This window comes from Annulohypoxylon maeteangense, assembly GCF_022496945.1.
Source record: "Annulohypoxylon maeteangense strain CBS 123835 unplaced genomic scaffold GGS22scaffold_3, whole genome shotgun sequence".
NCBI lineage: Eukaryota > Fungi > Ascomycota > Sordariomycetes > Xylariales > Hypoxylaceae > Annulohypoxylon > Annulohypoxylon maeteangense.
In genome coordinates this window covers 886,050-905,021 of record NW_025953250.1, presented here as the reverse complement: position 1 = coordinate 905,021, position 18,972 = coordinate 886,050, and the positions used below count along the sequence as shown (strand labels likewise).

Genomic DNA, 18,972 nt, shown 5'->3' with positions numbered 1-18,972 from the left:
CTAGTTTGGTTGAATTATTACTTGTTACTTGTACAGAGTACCCAGTACCTTCAATCATCTGACCAATCAGTTTCCCGATTTCGTTGCAAAGTCTCAGCATTTAGAAGGTCATAGTTACATGAGTTAGCCGGTATCCGATTGATGATTCGCTTCATTATGTATTCATAGATGATCATCCCCAATATAGTAGTACATTCAATCAAGTACATGAATAATGTTCACTACATAAGAGCTAAAAAAGAAGGCAACTACGTAAAAGCCGGGCATCGCCGACCACGGCCGTAGCTAAACTTTACTGGAGCCTTCTAGGTCGCAATTGTGTTAAGTCACAAGTACATAGATATCCTAGCCAGTCCCACTCGGACTTGCTTCCAAATGCCTTTGACCAACTTCTAAAACTCGGTAACTTAACTTAAACAAAGAAACTACTTTCTACACCAGTCTCTACATCTACACGCATCTAACTGCCTTTATCTTCGCCTTCATATTATCAATAACTACCTAGTTTACTCTCCTAGAAAGCCATAGGACACCTAGTTAATAGTGCCAGTATCCGATACCACCTAATCACGATGACGAACGACGCCGCGGGGCCAGTGCCGCAGGCAGCATCAGCCATGACACTGGAAAACTACAGCTTTCCTGCACACCGTCTTCTGCGACAGCAAATCGACCCCGAACGGATCCCGCTCGTGCTGGTCGCTTGCGGCAGTTTCTCTCCCATCACATATCTCCATCTTCGAATGTTCGAGATGGCCAACGACTATGCCCGTATAAATACCCAGTATGAGGTTGTCGGAGGCTGTACGTCATATTGATCTATTGTACTACATACAATGATGTCTGGGATCTAATGTGTCTCTAGATTTATCACCTGTGAGCGACGCTTACAAGAAAGCTGGATTGGCAGAGTCACGCCACAGGTGAGTCATGAGCCATACCCCTTCTTCGGCGCTGTTCACGGCGTTACTTTTGTTATATCGGTTCAATTGATTTTCTAATACATGATTTCTATAATAGAGTGCGCATGTGCGAAGTGGCAGCGGAAGAGACATCAAGTTGGCTGATGGTTGATCCGTGGGAGGCTCTTCAACCTGATTATATGCCAACTGCCAAAGTGTTGGATGTGAGTACATTCTAAATTCCTTTGTCTGCATGTTTCGCAAAAAATTTTGGAATATGAATAATATGTCAAAATAAAAAGCCCCTCATATTTATTCCCGGTATCTATTGAGTTACTAACCCGAAACGCCATAGCACTTCGAATACGAAATTAATCAAGCCGGTAATGGCGTTTTGGCTGCAGATGGCGAAACCAGAAGGCCGGTCAAGATCATGCTGCTAGCAGGTGCAGACCTAATCGGCACTATGTCAACGCCAGGCGTATGGGCTGAGAAGGATCTCGACCACATATTAGGAAATTATGGAGCTATGATCGTCGAAAGGGACGGAACCGATATGGACGAGGCTCTAGCCAACCTGAAGCAATGGGAAGACAACATTCACGTTATCGCACAGATGATACAAAATAACGTGAGCAGTACTAAGATCAGGTTATTCCTTAGGCGCGAGTAAGTACATATCCACGTCGTCCAGCTTACCCGGTAAACTAATATGAGGCCGATAGCATGAGCGTACAATATCTAATTCCAGCATCCGTCATCCAGTATATCGATCAAAACAGGCTTTACACGGATGACGGTGAGGGGAAGTCTAAGGAGAAAGACAAGCAACGAGCAACGAACTGAAGCATCACCAACCCGTGAGACGTATAAGTACATCCCGTCTACAGTAACGCCATGGCCACGCATTTGAGGAAGGTCAGTCTGTTGGGGTTGCGCAAAATGCCCGAACTTGTTTCTTCCTTTTTTCCGTATCTTGTATGAAGACACAACAATGCTGCTCCAAATCCAGATGGCCGACAAACATGGGCTTGGCCACACGGGAACCTCCAGGTGCGGGGGGCTTGAAGGCGCATGCCGCCATCAATAAGAGAGCGGCAGGGGTACAGCTCTAGCCAGCCAAAATACGGATGAGGGGCTGAGTGGTGGGGGAAGGGGGAAGGGTTATTGACAGAAGCCCCTCTTACCCTGTCCGATTCCCCCAAATTCGCAATTCCGGTTTGGAGTATCTACGAGTACACGAGTACCTTATATTGTACTATTGAGAAATTTGGAAAGCTTCTAGGCGGCCTCACGACGCTAAAAACATTACCATCTCAGGCTGCTCCTTTTACTTTCCTATTATCTTGGGCGCGGGAATTTTCTTGATATTATTATCAGCGACTAGAGATGATATCCATCCTCATACTCAGATAGAGTGTACATAGGTGCAATCTTAACCCATTGGGTCGACCATCGGTCCCCATTATCCCACCACACACAATACATACCGAAGAAGGTATCCCGTTTTTAGCCAGCTCTGCCGGCTTATGTGGTGACGCATGTCTAATTGGCAGCTGCATTTAATATGCATCATATCATAGAGAATTACCTCCCTCTTTGTCCTAAGGTGTAACGTCTTGGAAAGCTACAACACGAATATTGTCTTTCTTGCGTATACAATCAAGGTGTGAATGAAGCGGTGGGAGGGTTCCAATCTAGATAGGTGTATATGATAGGCATGCGAGCAGTTTCCAGGTAAGTAACTGATGTCCGGTAGCATCGTCGGGGATCTCCCCTTAACTACCAACATTTGGAAGTATTTAGGTACAGTTATAGGTACCTGTAATAGCCTAACTCCGCTTGCCCGGAATCTTTTTGCATGTGTCAACTCGCACAGATCCTGATTTGCTTATGTGTGAACTTAGGTACGTGAGTGGCTTTTCAATAATGCTGAAAAGAGAGGGAGAGGGCTGTGTAAGCACTGCTAGTTCCTAGGATATCTTCTTAAGATTATTACCAAAGAAACTTACCATAAAGTCTCAACATTTAAGGTGCTTAATCTTTACCTAAGTATTATAGCTTGAATTCATTATTTAACTAGTAACGTAAAGAGGCATCTGTAATACTTCTATGTACCTAGGTAGGCTTCTCTCCTGCCTGGTAACTCAACATTCATGCGTTTTTGCTTAGTAAAATCACGGAGTTTTCAAGTATGCATAACTATTATGCGACTTAATGAAATGAATAAAATATATCTCGACAAACAACCACTCATATCTCGAAATTCAATGAATCTTCACTATATTCTAAGTTGTTAAGTTAGTTAAATGCATCGTTTACCCCTTGAGCACCCCATCTATCATCTTACACTTATGAAAGACTCTTGTAAGATGAACCTAATTCTTTAGCAGAGTTAGTAGGTCTAGTAATAATGAGTGAGATATGTGGAAGAATATAGTGAGTTTCAATTGATAGTGTCAGAGATCATAGCACTGTCGAGGAAGATAGTGGTCATCAACTATCACGTACTACTCCACGTTAGTGTAATAGCCCGAGAGTCGAAGTTTATGTGAATAGCTAGGTAGATGTAATCATCGACATAATAGCCCTGGAGGACATACAAGATAAAGTTTGCCTAAGGCTCTGTCAACTTAGTCACTCACCATCAGCATAGACATTGAAGTTGTCATGACTATAGCAATGTTTCATAGATATATCTATCTAGGTTCCAAGGTTGATTCCATAGGCTAGCATCTTAACTCATCACCTAATATGTCTAAACGACTCACAGGTGATGTCAGCCTCCTGGACTCAGACGTCTTCTCTATCCATCTGTCTAATATGTATAGATATCCCCATCCAGTCGACCTCTCAAGATGGAAGTCTCGGGCTGTTCTATTTTTCTCTTCTCCAATCTTGAACTCCTGGAGAAAATGAGGAAAGGAGAAGACATCTCATCCTTATATTTGTATTTGCTCGTACTCTTTGCCTATACCCTCTACACCTCATAAGCAATGACTTGGGAATCATATGAGTTCATCATATCTATTCTCCTCCTCCTCTTTCTCTTAGTATCAGTTGTCGTTTATATCATACTCATAACCTTCGTCATATCATTCCTCGAGTAGGTGAAACAGATTAAAAGCCCATGAACCTTTTACATCGTCCCTCGTTTTCTAAATATCTTCAGTCTTTATTATACATATTTCGCCATGGACCCAAAAGAGACCGATATGTCTCCCAACCCAGAAAATTGCCCCCAGGACACAACGAGCATCAACGAGCAAACTCCCGCCACAGCCTCGGCTTCATCTCCCAAGCAAAATAACAATTATCTCCATCTCTCATCCCAACCTTCACCCCAACCCTCCCTTCAACCCGAACCCCGAGCTCAGCCATATCCATACCCAGAACCCCAATCCGAACAAGGGCCCTTCAACATCCGTCCAACCACACACTTCTGCCCGGTAACCCTCGTCCTAACCCCAGGCCCCTTCTGCTCCTCCTGCCGCTCGAGCTACCTCAGCCTAGACGAAGCACCCACCCCTCCCCCGGCCCCTCCCACCTCCCCAAGCCTATCCCCCACACGAGCCACCTCCCAGCACTCATTAGATTCCTCGCATCTCCACGCCACAGCCGACGACCTCGCGCGACGCATAATGCAATTCACCGAAATAATCCGACGTCTAACGCGCGAGCGCGACGTCCTGCGGACCCAGGTCTCGCATCTCGAGGGGCAGATCCGGATGATACAAGAGTTTGGGCTGTACGCTCGCTGGGACACGGATGATGATGAGGATGAGGGGGATGAAGACGACGACGATGATAGGAAGCCGTTGCTTGATGGGGTGACTTGGGAACATGTGGATAGAGAGACGGAGCTGGAGGAAGGGTCGGTGAGTAAAGTGGCTGGTTAGGCCCCTGAATTTTCTTTACCTATTCTTGTTTCTCTACCTAAATCACTTGGGTTTTGAGGACGTGGTTGCTGATTTGTGTTGTTAGCTTGTGTCGAGCCAATTGACCAACGAGTTGGACACTGAGGTTGTGAGAATCGATCCGGAGTGGTTCACTCTGTAATATCTCAGAGGCCAACTTGGTTGGTTTGTTAGGGGGTTAGAAAAGTTGTGGAATTATTTGCGAACATTTTGAGCGTAGCATGCTAAAGCGCTTAGATGTCTACCTTTAATTTAGGATTGTGGAAGCTTTTTGCAATATATCGTTTCTGTTCTAGTAGTGAGCGGATAGTTGGATTCACCATTTTGATCTCCTGCTTATGTGTTAGTCCTCCATCATTACCCAACTCTGACTCTCACATACACTAAAAACATACCAGTCATGTTTGCAAGCAAGTCGTGATATGTATCAAACTGTATTGTTCTACATATTAGCTTCTCATCTCCAAAGATGCCATCACGTATCCCGCATATCCCTTCTGATTCCAAGTTGACCCAATTTACTAGTACCTCTCTCTAGTTATTACTCCAATAAAAGATATATTCAAAACGAAAGAATACGCTCGGCCCGTGGTCCCGTGAATGCTGTACTGTCTGTGATCCCGTAGTATTCTTCTATATCATACATTTCACTCCTAACACCGATAGGTTTCGTTCTTCCTTTCAACCTCCCTTCATTCTTCTCACAGATCGTCATCATCATCGGAATCGCTCTCGTCCGGAACCAGCGCCCTATACCGCCTATTCGCGAGGTCTTCGACGAGCCCGCCCTCGCTTTCGGGATCCACGTACCCCTCTCCTCCGACAAGCGACAGCGCTACTGGCAAGAAAATGAGGGCGTGCGTACCCGCAAGCACGACGAGAGCCAGCCAGACCCTGAAGTAGTAGATCTCGAAGATCTTGGAACGGGTGAAGGCGAGGACGCACACTCCTAATAGCTTAGTGACAGTGATTCCGCTAAAGACAGACCCGCCAACGTTGACAAGCGCGGTCCAAGCCCTCGCGTCGCGGCCACGGAAGCGGTTCTTAGCGCGCTCCATAACGGATCCGGAGGGAAACATGAAGGCGCGGGCGATGTGGGCGCAGAACTCAACTGCGATACCAACACATATGATTAAATTAACTAACGAGACAGCATTAAGCGATACGTCGAAGGCCGCCATGGCACCAATGATGTCGACGACTATCATCACGACAGTTAGTGTGACGACGAGCGCGGTGACGACGGATCCTAAGAGAATAGATGCGACGACGAAGATGATAGCTACGGCAGAGCCGAGAAGCGTGGCAGTGAGGCTGACGATGCTAGCGTACTGGTCGAAGAAGATGTAGAATACGCTGTAGGGGAAGATCTCGATCCCAGTGTTGGCGCTGACGTCGTTAGCAATGCGACGAGCTGACGCGTAGGCATTGATAAAATCATCCTGACTACGTAAGGGCTTGTGCATAGTTCGGAAATGACTTGCGGCGACGGTGGTCTGTTCAGCGTCTACGACGACGGCCTGACTATAAGAAGCCTGACCGGCTAGGGGACAGTCATCGGTAGTCGGAGCTTGTAGGTATTTCTCTAAGTAATGAACGAACTCCTGGCCTTCGGGCATGCCGTGAAGAGTGATGTTCCACGACGGGTCTCGACCGGAGAAGCAGACATGGCCAGTTTCCTTGCAGCATTTCTCGAAGTCGGGGTTCAACCAGAGGAAGAAGTCGTCGAGCCAGCTGGCCGTCGGGGAAGAGATGTAAGAAACGTCAGGTCGTTTCCTTTCTTGTTCGAGAACATTTGTGAGGGATAATTGTTCACAAGTGGTGAAACGCGAGCAAATATCCCTTTGACTGTTGCGTTGAGTGACGTTTGTGTTCTTGGTTACAAAATATACAGGTGGGCCAGTATCCATGTAACTGTACATGTCGTTGAAATAATCGATGAGATAAGAACCATCGGGTATAGCAACGCGCTGGTCTAAGCCGAGCTTGACGTAAGGAATCAAGGCAACACCGGCAGCTAGGAGGCCGAGGAAAGTGGCGACGACAAGAACCTTGACCTTCTTCCCAAGAAGAGCGGGTGCATAATACTTTCGAATGAACTGTTGTAACCAGGACTCGTCGGGTATGTCATAAGGACGAGGGCCGCCGGGGCCATTGCTACCGCTCAAGTGAACGCGAGCTGCTTTGACTTGGACGCAGGGGAAGCAATCCGCTCTGTGGTCTTCAGTTCGCATTTGATTATAAGACAGAATAGAAATAAAGAGTGTCATCTGGAGGAGAGCGTTGATAAATACCGCACCTGCGGCATAGATTGCGAAGTTTCGAACAGCCGGCATTCCAACAAATGCACCCAGGGCGAAAGAGACGGTTTCCGTAATCGCCGAGAAAAGGATCGAGGGACCCATCCGCCCAAGCGCTCTGGCGATCCTCTCCTCGACCATCGCGTCTGGGTGGCTTAGATTGACACGCTCAAATTCATGAACGATCAGGAAGATATTGTCTACACCGACGGCTAGCACGATGAAGGGAATGACCTCGGCGATGATAAGTGTGGCTTTGATACCCGCCCAGGAAAAGAGTCCGATGGAGGCCGTGATCGACATCAAGACGATTATAATTCCAACAAGACCAAGAGTAAACTTGCTCTGGACCAGTGCAACGGCTGGGTTCCTAACCAACTCGCGGACACTCATACTAGTTGAGCCCAAGGCAAGGGAGGCATAGAAAAACATGACGAGATAACTAATCACGATAATCGTTGCGTCGCTGTTGGTTGATTTGTTCAACTCTTCCTCCAGGCTGATTTCAGTCGAGAAAGAAAGTCGCAGACCCCGTTCGGCTGCCTCCTTTTGAGCCTCTAAAAGTCGATCCTTCAAAGTTCGTTCCCAATCCTGAGTATGGGTGAGTTCCGGACTGTCTTCGGGATGGTTGTTGACAACCCAAGTTACTGTTATGGCCTTCGCTTCAGTAACATTGTCGATGCTGTCGTAGCCAGCTAGGATCATATTTGGCTCTATTGGTTGCCCAAAATCTGGTCGACAATTCACGGGAGAATCAGCACATTTCTTAAATTGCTTTTTCCAGCCCTCTGTGCCATCGAAATAGACGGTGGGAGATTGTACGACGCAAGCTGATCCGAGCGGCTTGAAGCATACGTCCTGGAAAGTGGTGCCAAAGTTTTCTGTCTTGAGCTGTCTCACACTCGCTTCAACCTCCGACCACCACGTTAAAGTTTCGTAACTGAGTACCGGACCAGGCTCAGACTGAGTGTCATTCACCAAAAAGATCTTCTGCGCGCGATAGAAGGCGCCAAAATTCTCGTCGAAAAAGGCCTTCTCTTGAGCCGCCGGCGACTCTGGGCTAACCCATAACCTTGCAGGGTCCTTTTCCAGACTGAATTTGATCCACCCGACGCTTAAGAGGATAACCACTAGTAAACTAAGGAATATGGTGATTCCTGGGAATCTTGCGCAAAGATGACCCAGTTTGCTAAAGGCAGTATCACACCAAGCATTGATAGAATAGTTTCTTTGTGGCTGATCGTACATAGCGCCGTTACGAACAAGGTCACCCTCGTCCTCATCGTCGCTCGGCTCGGCAGCTTGAAGTAGGTGAAGACGTTCACTCCGTCGTTGCGCATGCTTAATCCAAGCAATATGTCCAACTAAGGCGACGACAAGGGTAAATAGAAGTATGCAGTAGGTGAATATCGAGGCGAAAGACAGGCAAGGGAGCACACCGACTCGGCACGATCCTGCTTGTTGTACATCCGGGAGTTCCGGACACACGGCCGGGCAGTCAACACACGAACATCGGAAATTCGGATCTTCGTCGTTACACTTCTTCGGCTTCATATCCTTCGGCGCCATGCTAGGTTCAGAATACTCGACGGGGAAGTTGATCTGGAAAGGAGACCCGATGAGTTTCTCATCACCGAGGAACTTGAGGAGTTGCGTATAGTTCTTCGCGCCGCCACCGATGAAATCCATAGCCTTGGAGTTCGAAGCACCGAACTTGACCTCTTTACAACTCTCATAGAAACCCTCGCCATATTCTTTAGTTATTAATTGGTCTACCTCGGAAACTAAGGATTTGCCACCTTTCTCGACGGATTGTGTGACGTTGATGAATAATGATTGATCTGGGGAGCAGCTAAAAGAGCAGAACAGGTTGTAGAAGTTCTCCTTGCAGGCGGGACAGGAACCGATGATTTGATTAGGGGTGGATAGTTCGGACTTGAGTGCATTGAGCTACATAATTATCGGTTAGTGATCGCTCAAGTATATGTAGTATTGAAATGGTTGTGTTGTATATCTATTGATATATCTCGCGATATGGAATATGTAAATCAAACGCACCTGGTCGGCATTACAGCAGACCTTGCTATCCTTCCACTTCGGTCCGCATACGGCTTCTATCTCCTTCGCAAATTCCGGATCGGGGGTTGTAGCTAGTCCATTATCGACGCAAGGTACTTGTTTACCGAAGAAACTCTTCTTTCCACAATGACCTCGCATAGCGCAACGTCCGGCTTCGTGTTTGGGTGTAAGGAGCTCGTCTGCAGCGACGGTGCTGACTAGCAGCAGAGCGCCGACTACGAGACTGGATATTCGAGCCATGACGATGCTCTACTGTTCTACGCGATACAGTAGTAACACCATGGGTAGATAGTATTTCAATATGTAAATACCTAAGTAAATACAAATTGATGAAAAGGATTAAAAGGGTTAACTTCTTTACGAAGTTCGATGTTAGCGATGTTGGTAATGATGAGCTCCTGCAGGTTCCTAAGACGGTAGGTGCTTCCCCCGGAATGACAAGTGTGTGTCGCATGAGTTGTCCTGCGTCATCAAATTCTGGTCCCGTGCAACCAACTCGGTCCATGCATCGGATGGTCTTGGCGTAGCTACAAGCGGGTGCCAAGTCATCCATAATAAACTTTTCCGTTTTTAGTTAGCTCAGGGGATCTGTCCAATGAAAAAGCATAAATGACTTGGTACAAGCTCCCAACAAATCTCCAGACTTCGAAGACTTAACCTTCCGTATTCGTGATCGCGAGTTATGAATATTAACTGATCTTGAATCTTGATACAGCCTGACTATTGAAGCTATATGTAAGATATAATGATTAAATATTGAGCTTATAAAATCATCCAGAAATAAAATAGTTACAGTGAAACAAAAGCACACTTAAGTTTCAGTCTAACCTAGGTAGTGATATAGTATCCGAGAAGCTTCGTTTAGAGAATCTCCAATATTGACTTCGTATTCCCATACCGCTCGTAATACCCAACCCCTATTCACCTACTAAGCCACTTCATAACTCCCATCCACACCCATCACTCTAATACTCAAAGCTCTCATATAAAACCTCCTCGCCCTCTGTCCACTTAAGCAACAACCTCATCATCTGCGGCCCGGTACAGCAGTAAAACCTCCTATTCCCCTTCCTCCCCTCCGCCAAAACATCCGCCCTCTCCATCCTCCTCTCAAACACCCGCGCACCAAACCCCTGAACCACATCCACCAAACCTCTCTCCTCATCACCTATCCCACCCGTAACAAAAACCTTCATAACCTCACCCAACCCCTCAATCCTCCCAAGCACATCCACAGCAAGAGGCAAATCCTCCGCCCTCAAACTCCACAGCGCCCTAAGCCTCCCAACCTCCCGCAACGCCCCCTCCGCCTGCGCCAAAAGCGGCGTAACGCCCACCCCAGCCGCCACAACCACCTTCACCTCCCCCTCTGCATCCTTATCCTTATCCCCAGCCATCACAAACCCCTCCGCGCCCCCAAACCCCAAAACCGGCACCTCAACCCTCCTCCTCCCATCCCACCGCTCCAAAAACGCCGTCACGGGCCCATGCCGCCTCACCGTGATCTCGACCTCCGGGCTCGCCCCACATCTAATAAACCCCTCGACATCGACGTCCCGCAGGTCGAGAGGTCTACTAACAGTAAACGTGCGCACGAAGTCGTCGTTCAGGCTCTGCGGGTCGTCGTCGCGCATGTGCGAATACCCGCGATCCAGCTCCCCCGCGAAGTCGAGCGTGACGTGGTGGCCTGGCCGCCAGGCCCTTAGGCGCGTGTCTTTGTTGGGTGTGAGGCGGAGGATGTATCGTGAGATCGAGGGGGTTATGATTTCTTTGCGGGCTAGCGTCGCGATGCCGATGCCGGTGTCTATGTCCACGCCGACGTCGTGTTGTTGTTCGACAGCGAGCTTGCGTATCGCCGGGTTATACGGGGACCGCTCGCCGAGCACGCCCCTAAACGATAGCCCTTCCTTTACGAACCGCGCTTCCGTGACGTCGATCTTGATGGCGAGTTTCGCGCGGGGCATGATGTCTGTTGCCTTTTCGCCGACTAGTATGGTTGTTCGGCCTGTAACGTAGACCACATCGCCCGTGTCAAAGCCCGGGAACACGAGCCCGGCGTACGGGTCTTGTTGCAGGTTACCTAGGGTCTGGTACAACCTGTTGCCGGAGTACTCGGGGTACACGATACTCAGACCGCCGCCTTCGCCTCCCTCTTTCTCGTTTCTGAGGACGCGGACGAACCCCGGGGCGCCGCCGCGATGGTTCACGTCCATGCTGTCGGAGCCGTTCTTACTAGCGATGAAGAACATATCCGCTTTTTGAATGACGTCGATGGCGTCCCTCGGCAACGGGATACCCCTCCCCTCGCTCATAAGCATAGGCTTGGGTGTGTGTGGAACGATGACCTTTTTATTCAGGTATTTCGGACAATTCCCCAGAGCCTCCTCGACTTGGAACACCATCTGCAAGTCCGCGACGCCGGGCGACGTCCTACTCACCGAGCCAACGACCATGCGGCCGGCAAGTTTAACGCGGTCGCGCGTCTCAAGGTCAATCGATAGGCCTGCCATGATCGTCCTATCTTCAGGTTTAACGACCAGGTTATCAACAACTTCCTTCACGTCTTCTTCCATCCACATCACCCGTTCGTCCCCGTCTTTTTCACTGTCGCTTACATCTATAGCCCCCTCGCTACCTTCCACAGAAACCTCGAGCAGCCCTCTGAGCACAGGATCAAACTTGACATCCACGCTAGCGCCCACGCCTAATACGCTCTTCGCGATAGGCCTACAGAACCCCTTCTCCCCGCCCCAAACCGTAGCCCACGGCCTGCCGTACCGATCCAGCGCTCCGAAGGCGACAAGCGGAGACTCCGCGACGCGGTATCCATGTTGTGGCGGTAAGCTGTGGTGTGTTGGGTTCCCGTGCTGCGTGACGTGCAGAAGCTGGTGCATAGCACGCTCGCCTGGGTGCCACTGTTCTGAATTGACTTGCCCCCCCATTTCGAACTGATTCTATTTGTTTACCAGGTGATATCTATCTTCAGCTTTCAATACTAAAGTATGTGGGTAGGTATTCGAAGTAGCGATGAGGACGATTCGAAAATTAAATTCACGACAAACACGAAGATATCTCTGATCATGGATTGAGCCACCCAGGATGTTATGCCTTCGACCTACATATTTAACAAACGACCATACCAATCAAATTCTCAAACGGGGAAATTTTATACGAGTCATCAACTCGTAGAAAATTCCACGTAGCATTGATTAGTGATGGCCTTGACGGATGACAACATGACGCCCTGAGACGGGGCAATGACAAATCAAGAAGGGCGCGCAGGGGATTGTCTTTCAAACCCCGGATTACGTTTTAGTAACGACATACCCGACCTTAGTTCAAAGAGGGAATCCCAACATCACCATACAAACTTTGAATTAGTGATTATCTAGGGAATTGATTTTAAAAAGCCGAAGAATGTCCGTGGTCTTAAATTTGACAACTGTAGCTAGGTGCTGCTGAATGTCAGCGAATATAATACATCAAAGTTTCATTAAGAAAAACCATCGGATTTGTCGTCAAACGCCATCTTGCCCGGGATGCTTTTTAAATCAGATGGCCTTCAAGGATCTGCAAAGCCTATCCATGCCATCTCGACCGCAACTAAGCACAACGCCATCGCTGCCATCGCTGCCTCCTCAAATCGTACGATATTAGGGTATCCACCTAGCCTCACCTTCTGACGTAACAACCATCATTCAATACAGAATACTAATATCTCGGATATCCGCGCTGTGCCTCCATATCACTGCCGTAATTATAGCCCTGACCCCCATTCCTCTGGCCCGAAGGTGTTCCGGAGCGCTGCCCGTAGTATCCGTCTGGCTGTCGAGGTGGCATTGGAGCCGTCATGTTCCGCTGAGGCGGCATTCTTTGCACAGGGGGCATTGGATTCGTAATACTACGAGGGGGAGGGTAGGGCTGGCCATTCGGGCCATAGGCTGGGCCTGGTGGGGGGCCGCGATTTGAGTAAGTTGACGGCGCCGGACTAGAGCGACCAGTCATCTGATTTGCCGGGCGGGGAGGCATAGGTCGATTATAGTTCTCCATCGGAGGCGGTGATCGTAAAGGCTCCGATGCAGAGTATGTCGATGGACTTGCACTATAACCACCTCCAAATCCATTCCCGCTGGTTTGTAAACGGCTAGGTCCAGGGCCCATTGGGCCTGGGCCAGGACCAAAGCTCCTATTCGAGGCCGCAGTTCCCGGTCGTTGGGGTGGCTGATAGTTGTTGAGATCAATCTGAGGTAGAGTCGGTGCTGGGGATGCTGATCGATCGAAGCCCATACTGGCAGCACTGGGAAGCAAAGGAGCGCGAGACGAGAAACTAGTAGAAGATGCGTTCGTAGTCGTTGTGTTCTGTCGGGTGGCAATGGGGCGTTTCTGATCCCATGGGTTAAGCTCAATACTATGCGAAGAACCCGGTCTTGAACTGTATGGAGGCAAGGTGGCCATCGTATCGTTGCGGTTGAGCATAGGCATCTCAGGGAGCTTATCCTCGCTGTCGGCATCCATGAAAGTTGGCAGAGTGGCCTGTCGTCCAACAGGTGTTTTTTCGCCAGTTTTCTTCGCGGCCTTGACCTCCGCCTTCATTCGGTCTCGCTCCTCCTTAGCGATAGCCTTATTGACTTTAATCGTAACGATCCTCGTCAATCGTTTGTTGACCTTTCGTTCGCAGTAGCCGCCAAGACCGCCATCTTGTCGAGGGATATAATGCCAGAGGAAGAAGACATAGAACAAGGCTGCAGTGAGCAGGAATAATACAGAAAAGACCCAGATAACCACGGTAAACACCATACCCGAGAGGATCACTACCTGCTGCTTGTTCTCATCGGCAAGGTGTTGGAGCTTGCCATAGAAGGTCCCGAGCGTGCTCTGCACCGAAGAGACATCGGTAGGGATAAGATCTGATTTATAGACAGAATATAAAGTCAAGGCGTTGATAACTTGACGGGGTCCAGAACAGAAGATAACTCGGATCCAAGCTAAGACCATGTAAGCCGTAAGATTCTTATTTTCCGATCGCCAAGATTAAAACTTACCTTGAAAACTGAAGTAGGTGAAAAGCGCAACATATTCAGCGCCTTTCTTAGACTTAGTCAATTCGGCGAAAACAAGGAAACGCCTCCATCCCTGGCCCTGTCCAAACCGAACACTCTCCAGGCGCACAGCCAGACTGTCAAGATAACATTCAGCCACACTTCCTCGCTTCATGACTCTCATCGCTCGCAGATGTTCAAATCCCAAGTTAATAAATGAGGCAATAATGCAAATTGAAAAGATCCATTTCGAGACATCGAATGGGACAAGTTGTGTGGGCTCAATAGTAGACGACCAGGTGTTGAAAGCTAGCAAGTTAATTGCAGTGAAAGTATCGACGCCGTAGACAGCTACGGATATAAGAAGAGAAAAGTAAAGATAGCCGTAAGCGAAGGGTGTGAAACAGGACGTTGACTTGAAGTCTCTTAGACTCTAGAATATGCCGTTAGCATTGCATGAAGGTGGTTAGTGCGTGCACTTGAAGGTAACCTACGATTGCATCCCATTTCTGTTCAGGTCGAATCTCGACCTGCTTTCGACCGAGGCAACCCATCTTGTTTAACGGTAACCTATCGCCGCGAAAACCTGCCTATCCAAGCAGGCAACTAACACAGTCCAGAAGAATGGGGTATCAAAATAAGGCCAATTGGAAAGATTGGCTTCGAAGAAGAGGTTCGAAATGAATGTAATCGCAGTCCCCAATCGTAATTCTTCTTCGTGGTAACTCGTCGTTGTCAATCAATGATCAATTGTCGAAGCGGACCCGCCGTCTTGCACAGTCGTCGTCCCTCGCCCGCGAAGTATTCGACCGTGCTCTCGAATCGAATGAAGAGCAAAGACTGGCAGTGCGTGTAGAAAAGGGTTGAGAAGAGAAGGGATTCCCAGAACGGGTTCGTAATGAAAGACAAAGCGTCGTCCTAAAGCAGGCGACGATAGAAGTGGTAACCCGTCAAGCAGTGACAGGTCTCAGCACACTAATAGAAAAGACATGCCAGATAGGCTAGTGGGTTTGAGGGTTGCGAAGAATGCGGGAGACCGCGCTATTGCGGTGTCATTGCAGCCAGAGGCTATTCTTAGGGTTATTCTTGGGACGTTTGGTATTTCGATCGCCACAATAAGCTTTCCCGTTTCCCGCCGGATTGTCTTCGTGCCTTAGTCTTTCTTGACGGCGCGAGATGGGCGATGGGCTGGATGGTTGAAGAAATGGTCCGAGTGATGTCTCAGATTACAGGCTTGGTGGAAATCCAGTGACAAAATTCGACGCAAGGGACGAATTGGGCGGAGAACGGGTCCAATGTTAGCTGATGTTGACCTGCTTTGTTTGATCGACCTCTGGGGCACGATGTGGGAAGTACGTGGTTGGAGTGTCAAGAGATCGAATTGGGTCAAACGGGGAATATGTGGGTATTTTATTTGATTGAAGTGAGTGTAAGTGTTGCGAGTGTACGTAGATAATTTAATGAGCGAGTGTCGATATTTTATTAATTTAATTTTCCCATCAAGAAACTGGCGTCGCCTGACTCTTGTAAGTTGATGAAGATGGCAAGTGTCGTTTACTCTTACGATAGTCTGCGAAAGGGAAAGGAGGGAACCTGCGAGGTCTCAGAAGGGGAAGGAGAGGGGACGGGGGACGAGGAGACAGGGAAAGCTCAACGTTGGCTGGACTGGCTCGATTGGGTTTACGGTTTTGGCGGTTTGAGATTGCAGAAACGGGTATGCAGCATTAGTACGACATCGAAGGTCCCAGTATTTCGTACTTCGTACCGCTGTAGTTGATCAATCCGGTTGTTAATTGGACCACTTCCCACCATAATGCAAGGTACCGGACGCTAAATTCAGCTTAGCGCCGAACCCCTTACGGTTCCTTCGTGGTTTGAGAATTCGGCGCGGGGGGTACCTCTTCTAGCGTATCGAAGGTACAGCACCTACCTTATTTGATGGATGTTGGGCGGAACTGCGACCTGGACGACTTGATAAAAATACCTCGAGGGCTACCCACACAATTCCCAATCTAGAGGAAACGCGAAACATTGAAACTTTAGAAATACCAAACACTTTCTTTCTAACTTCTTAACTGAAATAAGCAAGCGGTTAAAAATATAATTATATTCTGCTATTTACCGTTACTCACGCAGTCGCAGTCACTGAAAATGGGTCAGCAAACGTATTGGCAATAATGAATGGAATCTACGTGATGTTTATCCTGCATGATCTTCAAGCGTTTAGGCAGCCAGTCAATCAATTCGGATCCCCTCAACCAACCGGACACGGTTAACCTCGATTTCTCACCCGAAAGCCTCTTGGCGAAGCGCCTCAGCGATCTGCTTCCGTCTCAATACATTGCAAGGCCGGCGAATCCATCAGTTAGATCTGCAAGATGCCCGCAGGATCTCTCATATTGGCCATTGTGTAGGTACCAACCAGTGAAAAGGTGAATCCTTCATTCCGGCGTCCACCACGATTTCATTTCTCCATTAGCTTTCTCCTGGAATAAGATAACTATCAGTGCGATCTGCGAACCTCGCAACGAATGATATATTACATCGGTGTTATTGATAATACTGGAAGCGCATGAAGATATGGTAAGAGTTATGTCTTATCCTCATTATGCGCGTCAGCTGTTGTCAGATTGTACGGCGAGAATCTTGGAAGTACTGTGTAAGCTCATATCTACCTAGGTATTCACCTATTTCTACAATTGTGAAAGATCAAGATTGGAACGCGCAAAACCAGAGCATTTTTCTAGATTGGAGTTTAGTGCGTAAAATGAAAGAATGGGCAAATAGATACAAGTGAAAATACGCTGTGGCAAGTTATTCGGAGGGTTCTAGACGAATCTGTCTTTGGAATGTCATTCTATCCCTTGTGCGGTTATCAAGAACAAAGCCATTGAAAATGTGAACATTCCAGAAGAACCACTCGATCTTCGACACTTATTCATATCCAGAAGAAGCTTTCCATAATATGTTTTGACAACTTCATCATCTCTGATTGCCCTCCGTCCTCGGTATCATCAGAGTGTTTTTTTTGTTCAAGTATTTGTCGTCAATATGGTTTACGAAAGGCCCTACGATGAGCTCCGAGACGCCAGCAAATACGACTTCATATCCGAGCTTAGTCCAGGAGTCTGGAAGATATGTCGCAAGGCAGACCGAATAGAATATCTTGCTCATGATATCACCAGCGGGCTAACATCAAACCCATCTAATCCCGCAGAAGGTGGCCCCAACGAGTTGCAGCTCCTTCTGACATCAGAAAAAACCAACATCATCGAACCTCTCAAGGTTATATTGAATCACGGGCATATGGTCTCTTTCGTAGATCTGTTCTCGGTTCAACGATCTGACGCCAAAGGTCAACCCGGTCACCGACAGTATGCCGTCTGGGAGTTTTGCGATGCTGGAAATCTAGGGAACCTATTCGTCCTTGGACAACGGAGATTTCCGAAGATGCCTCAGCCTATTGACGAGGGTGATTGGGATGACCTAGATCACGACGAAGTCCTTCCTTTTGAGTTGGATGGTGTGCTGGCCAAGGATGACTTGAAGAGGAAGACGAGGAGCACCGCAGAAAATATGTTCTTGCCAGAATCATTTTGTTGGCACGTTCTTGTTTCTGTCATGAGGGCCCTATCATGGTTGCATGAGGGTGCACGGACGGTTCCACCCAACAAAGAAGGCAAATGGGACTTCGTCCCTGATGCAAACTGGGAACCTATTCTACATCGGAATATCGTCCCCGAGAACATATACTTCATGCATCCTAGACGCAACGAGTGGTATGGGAGCTGCAAGCTAGGTGATTATAGCAACGCGTTCATATCCGGTCACCAAAATGGATACCAAGACAAGCCTGAGCAGATACGAGATCGGAGTGAAGCCTTGGCCCCGCCTCGGACGGAACACTTTCAACATCTCGACGAACTCATTGCACAAGATGAAAAAATCGGCCATCACTATCCTCAGCTTGTAAGTCCACGGGCCTTCTCCCTCTCCCTCTTAGCACGAATATTAACCATCTTTCCAGCCAACCCAGCCCTACACCAGAGTTAGCGAGGTGAGGGCGGTTGGCGAAATCGTGCAAGCGATGATGGTACCTCCTACCATTCTTCAAGGCTACCACGTCGCTGAGATACGCACGAAGACAGTAATGAATAACCTGGAAGATATGAATTACTCGCCTATACTAAAAAATTTGTTAATATGGATAATGAGTTTTAATCCGGACGAGAAGGAAAACGGAGAGTACAAGTGGAACGAACGCCATCGGAACTATTCCACTTCCATCATGTGCACTCGTGTCCATCTGCGTTACGAAGAGTGGCTGAACTCTAACCACCCGGAAGCAAGGAGGTTCATCACTTTCGACAACGAGTTGGTACAACAAAAGTATGAAGATGATGTACAGCTGGCTCAGAACATTGAACATCAAAGGGAAATCGATAGGGTCCTGGCGAAGCAAGATAATATGTTCGAGGTATTTTATGGGAAACCGGAGGAAGAAGAGGAGGTTGATATCTCAATTACTGCTAGTTCGGGGGCGGGCTTTACTCATTCTACTCATTCTTCATAATCCTTACTAGTATTAAATAACGTCGGCATACCACACTTTGGAAAGTATCTACAGTATTAGGTATAAAACTTGGCGGGTATAACACCATAATGCACCCGCTAGCAGGAATCTAGGTCGTTATCTGGATGTGTTCTATCAAAATGGATATGAATATTAGCTCAT

The 18,972-nt window shown here is 48.0% G+C and overlaps 6 protein-coding genes across 6 annotated transcripts; 3 read left to right on the top strand and 3 right to left on the bottom strand.

The window, feature by feature from the left end:
* The first annotated feature begins 385 nt into the window (after positions 1-385).
* On the top strand, positions 386-1,767 carry GGS22DRAFT_90985 (Nucleotidylyl transferase). Its single transcript, XM_047968396.1, has 5 exons — positions 386-804; positions 866-923; positions 1,021-1,126; positions 1,258-1,571; positions 1,628-1,767. Exons 1-5 carry the CDS (start codon positions 573-575, stop codon positions 1,746-1,748), a joined length of 831 nt encoding a protein of 276 aa, XP_047821793.1. The 5' UTR covers positions 386-572; the 3' UTR covers positions 1,749-1,767.
* A 2,329-nt stretch (positions 1,768-4,096) lies between these two features.
* GGS22DRAFT_197879 (uncharacterized protein) lies at positions 4,097-4,961 on the top strand (the record flags this gene model as incomplete). Its single annotated transcript, XM_047966052.1, has 2 exons — positions 4,097-4,780; positions 4,887-4,961. 2 exons carry the CDS (start codon positions 4,097-4,099, stop codon positions 4,959-4,961), a joined length of 759 nt encoding a protein of 252 aa, XP_047821792.1.
* Positions 4,962-5,213: 252 nt separating this feature from the next.
* Positions 5,214-9,641, bottom strand: GGS22DRAFT_90978 (patched sphingolipid transporter). The gene is made up of 2 exons (XM_047968395.1): positions 9,178-9,641; positions 5,214-9,069 (listed from the first exon to the last, which is right to left on the bottom strand). Exons 1-2 carry the CDS (start codon positions 9,436-9,438, stop codon positions 5,521-5,523), a joined length of 3,810 nt encoding a protein of 1,269 aa, XP_047821791.1. The 5' UTR covers positions 9,439-9,641; the 3' UTR covers positions 5,214-5,520.
* Positions 9,642-9,972: 331 nt separating this feature from the next.
* GGS22DRAFT_197877 (uncharacterized protein) lies at positions 9,973-12,468 on the bottom strand. Its single transcript, XM_047966051.1, has one exon. The coding sequence runs from the start codon at positions 12,138-12,140 to the stop codon at positions 10,164-10,166; it is 1,977 nt and encodes a 658-aa protein (XP_047821790.1). The 5' UTR covers positions 12,141-12,468; the 3' UTR covers positions 9,973-10,163.
* Positions 12,469-12,909: 441 nt separating this feature from the next.
* GGS22DRAFT_185337 (uncharacterized protein) lies at positions 12,910-14,791 on the bottom strand (the record flags this gene model as incomplete). Its single annotated transcript, XM_047964311.1, has 3 exons — positions 12,910-14,183; positions 14,241-14,670; positions 14,732-14,791. The coding sequence occupies 3 exons, from the start codon at positions 14,789-14,791 to the stop codon at positions 12,910-12,912; spliced, it is 1,764 nt and encodes a 587-aa protein (XP_047821789.1).
* A 2,497-nt stretch (positions 14,792-17,288) lies between these two features.
* Positions 17,289-18,940, top strand: GGS22DRAFT_197873 (uncharacterized protein; the record flags this gene model as incomplete). The annotated part of the gene is made up of 2 exons (XM_047966050.1): positions 17,289-18,206; positions 18,265-18,940. The coding sequence occupies 2 exons, from the start codon at positions 17,289-17,291 to the stop codon at positions 18,808-18,810; spliced, it is 1,464 nt and encodes a 487-aa protein (XP_047821788.1). The 3' UTR covers positions 18,811-18,940.
* Positions 18,941-18,972: the final 32 nt, after the last annotated feature.

Excerpts from the sequence above, each read along its gene's own strand:
- GGS22DRAFT_90985 (XM_047968396.1), top strand. The coding sequence starts at position 573 with ATGACGAACGACGCCGCGGGGCCAGTGCCGCAGGCAGCATCAGCCATG. Across the intron at positions 1,127-1,257 it reads CAACTGCCAAAGTGTTGGAT|CACTTCGAATACGAAATTAA; the intron begins GTGAGTACATTC and ends GAAACGCCATAG. Across the intron at positions 1,572-1,627 it reads AGGTTATTCCTTAGGCGCGA|CATGAGCGTACAATATCTAA; the intron begins GTAAGTACATAT and ends TGAGGCCGATAG.
- GGS22DRAFT_90978 (XM_047968395.1), bottom strand. The coding sequence starts at position 9,438 with ATGGCTCGAATATCCAGTCTCGTAGTCGGCGCTCTGCTGCTAGTCAGC. Across the intron at positions 9,070-9,177 it reads TCTGCTGTAATGCCGACCAG|CTCAATGCACTCAAGTCCGA; the intron begins GTGCGTTTGATT and ends ATAATTATGTAG.
- GGS22DRAFT_197877 (XM_047966051.1), bottom strand. The coding sequence starts at position 12,140 with ATGGGGGGGCAAGTCAATTCAGAACAGTGGCACCCAGGCGAGCGTGCT.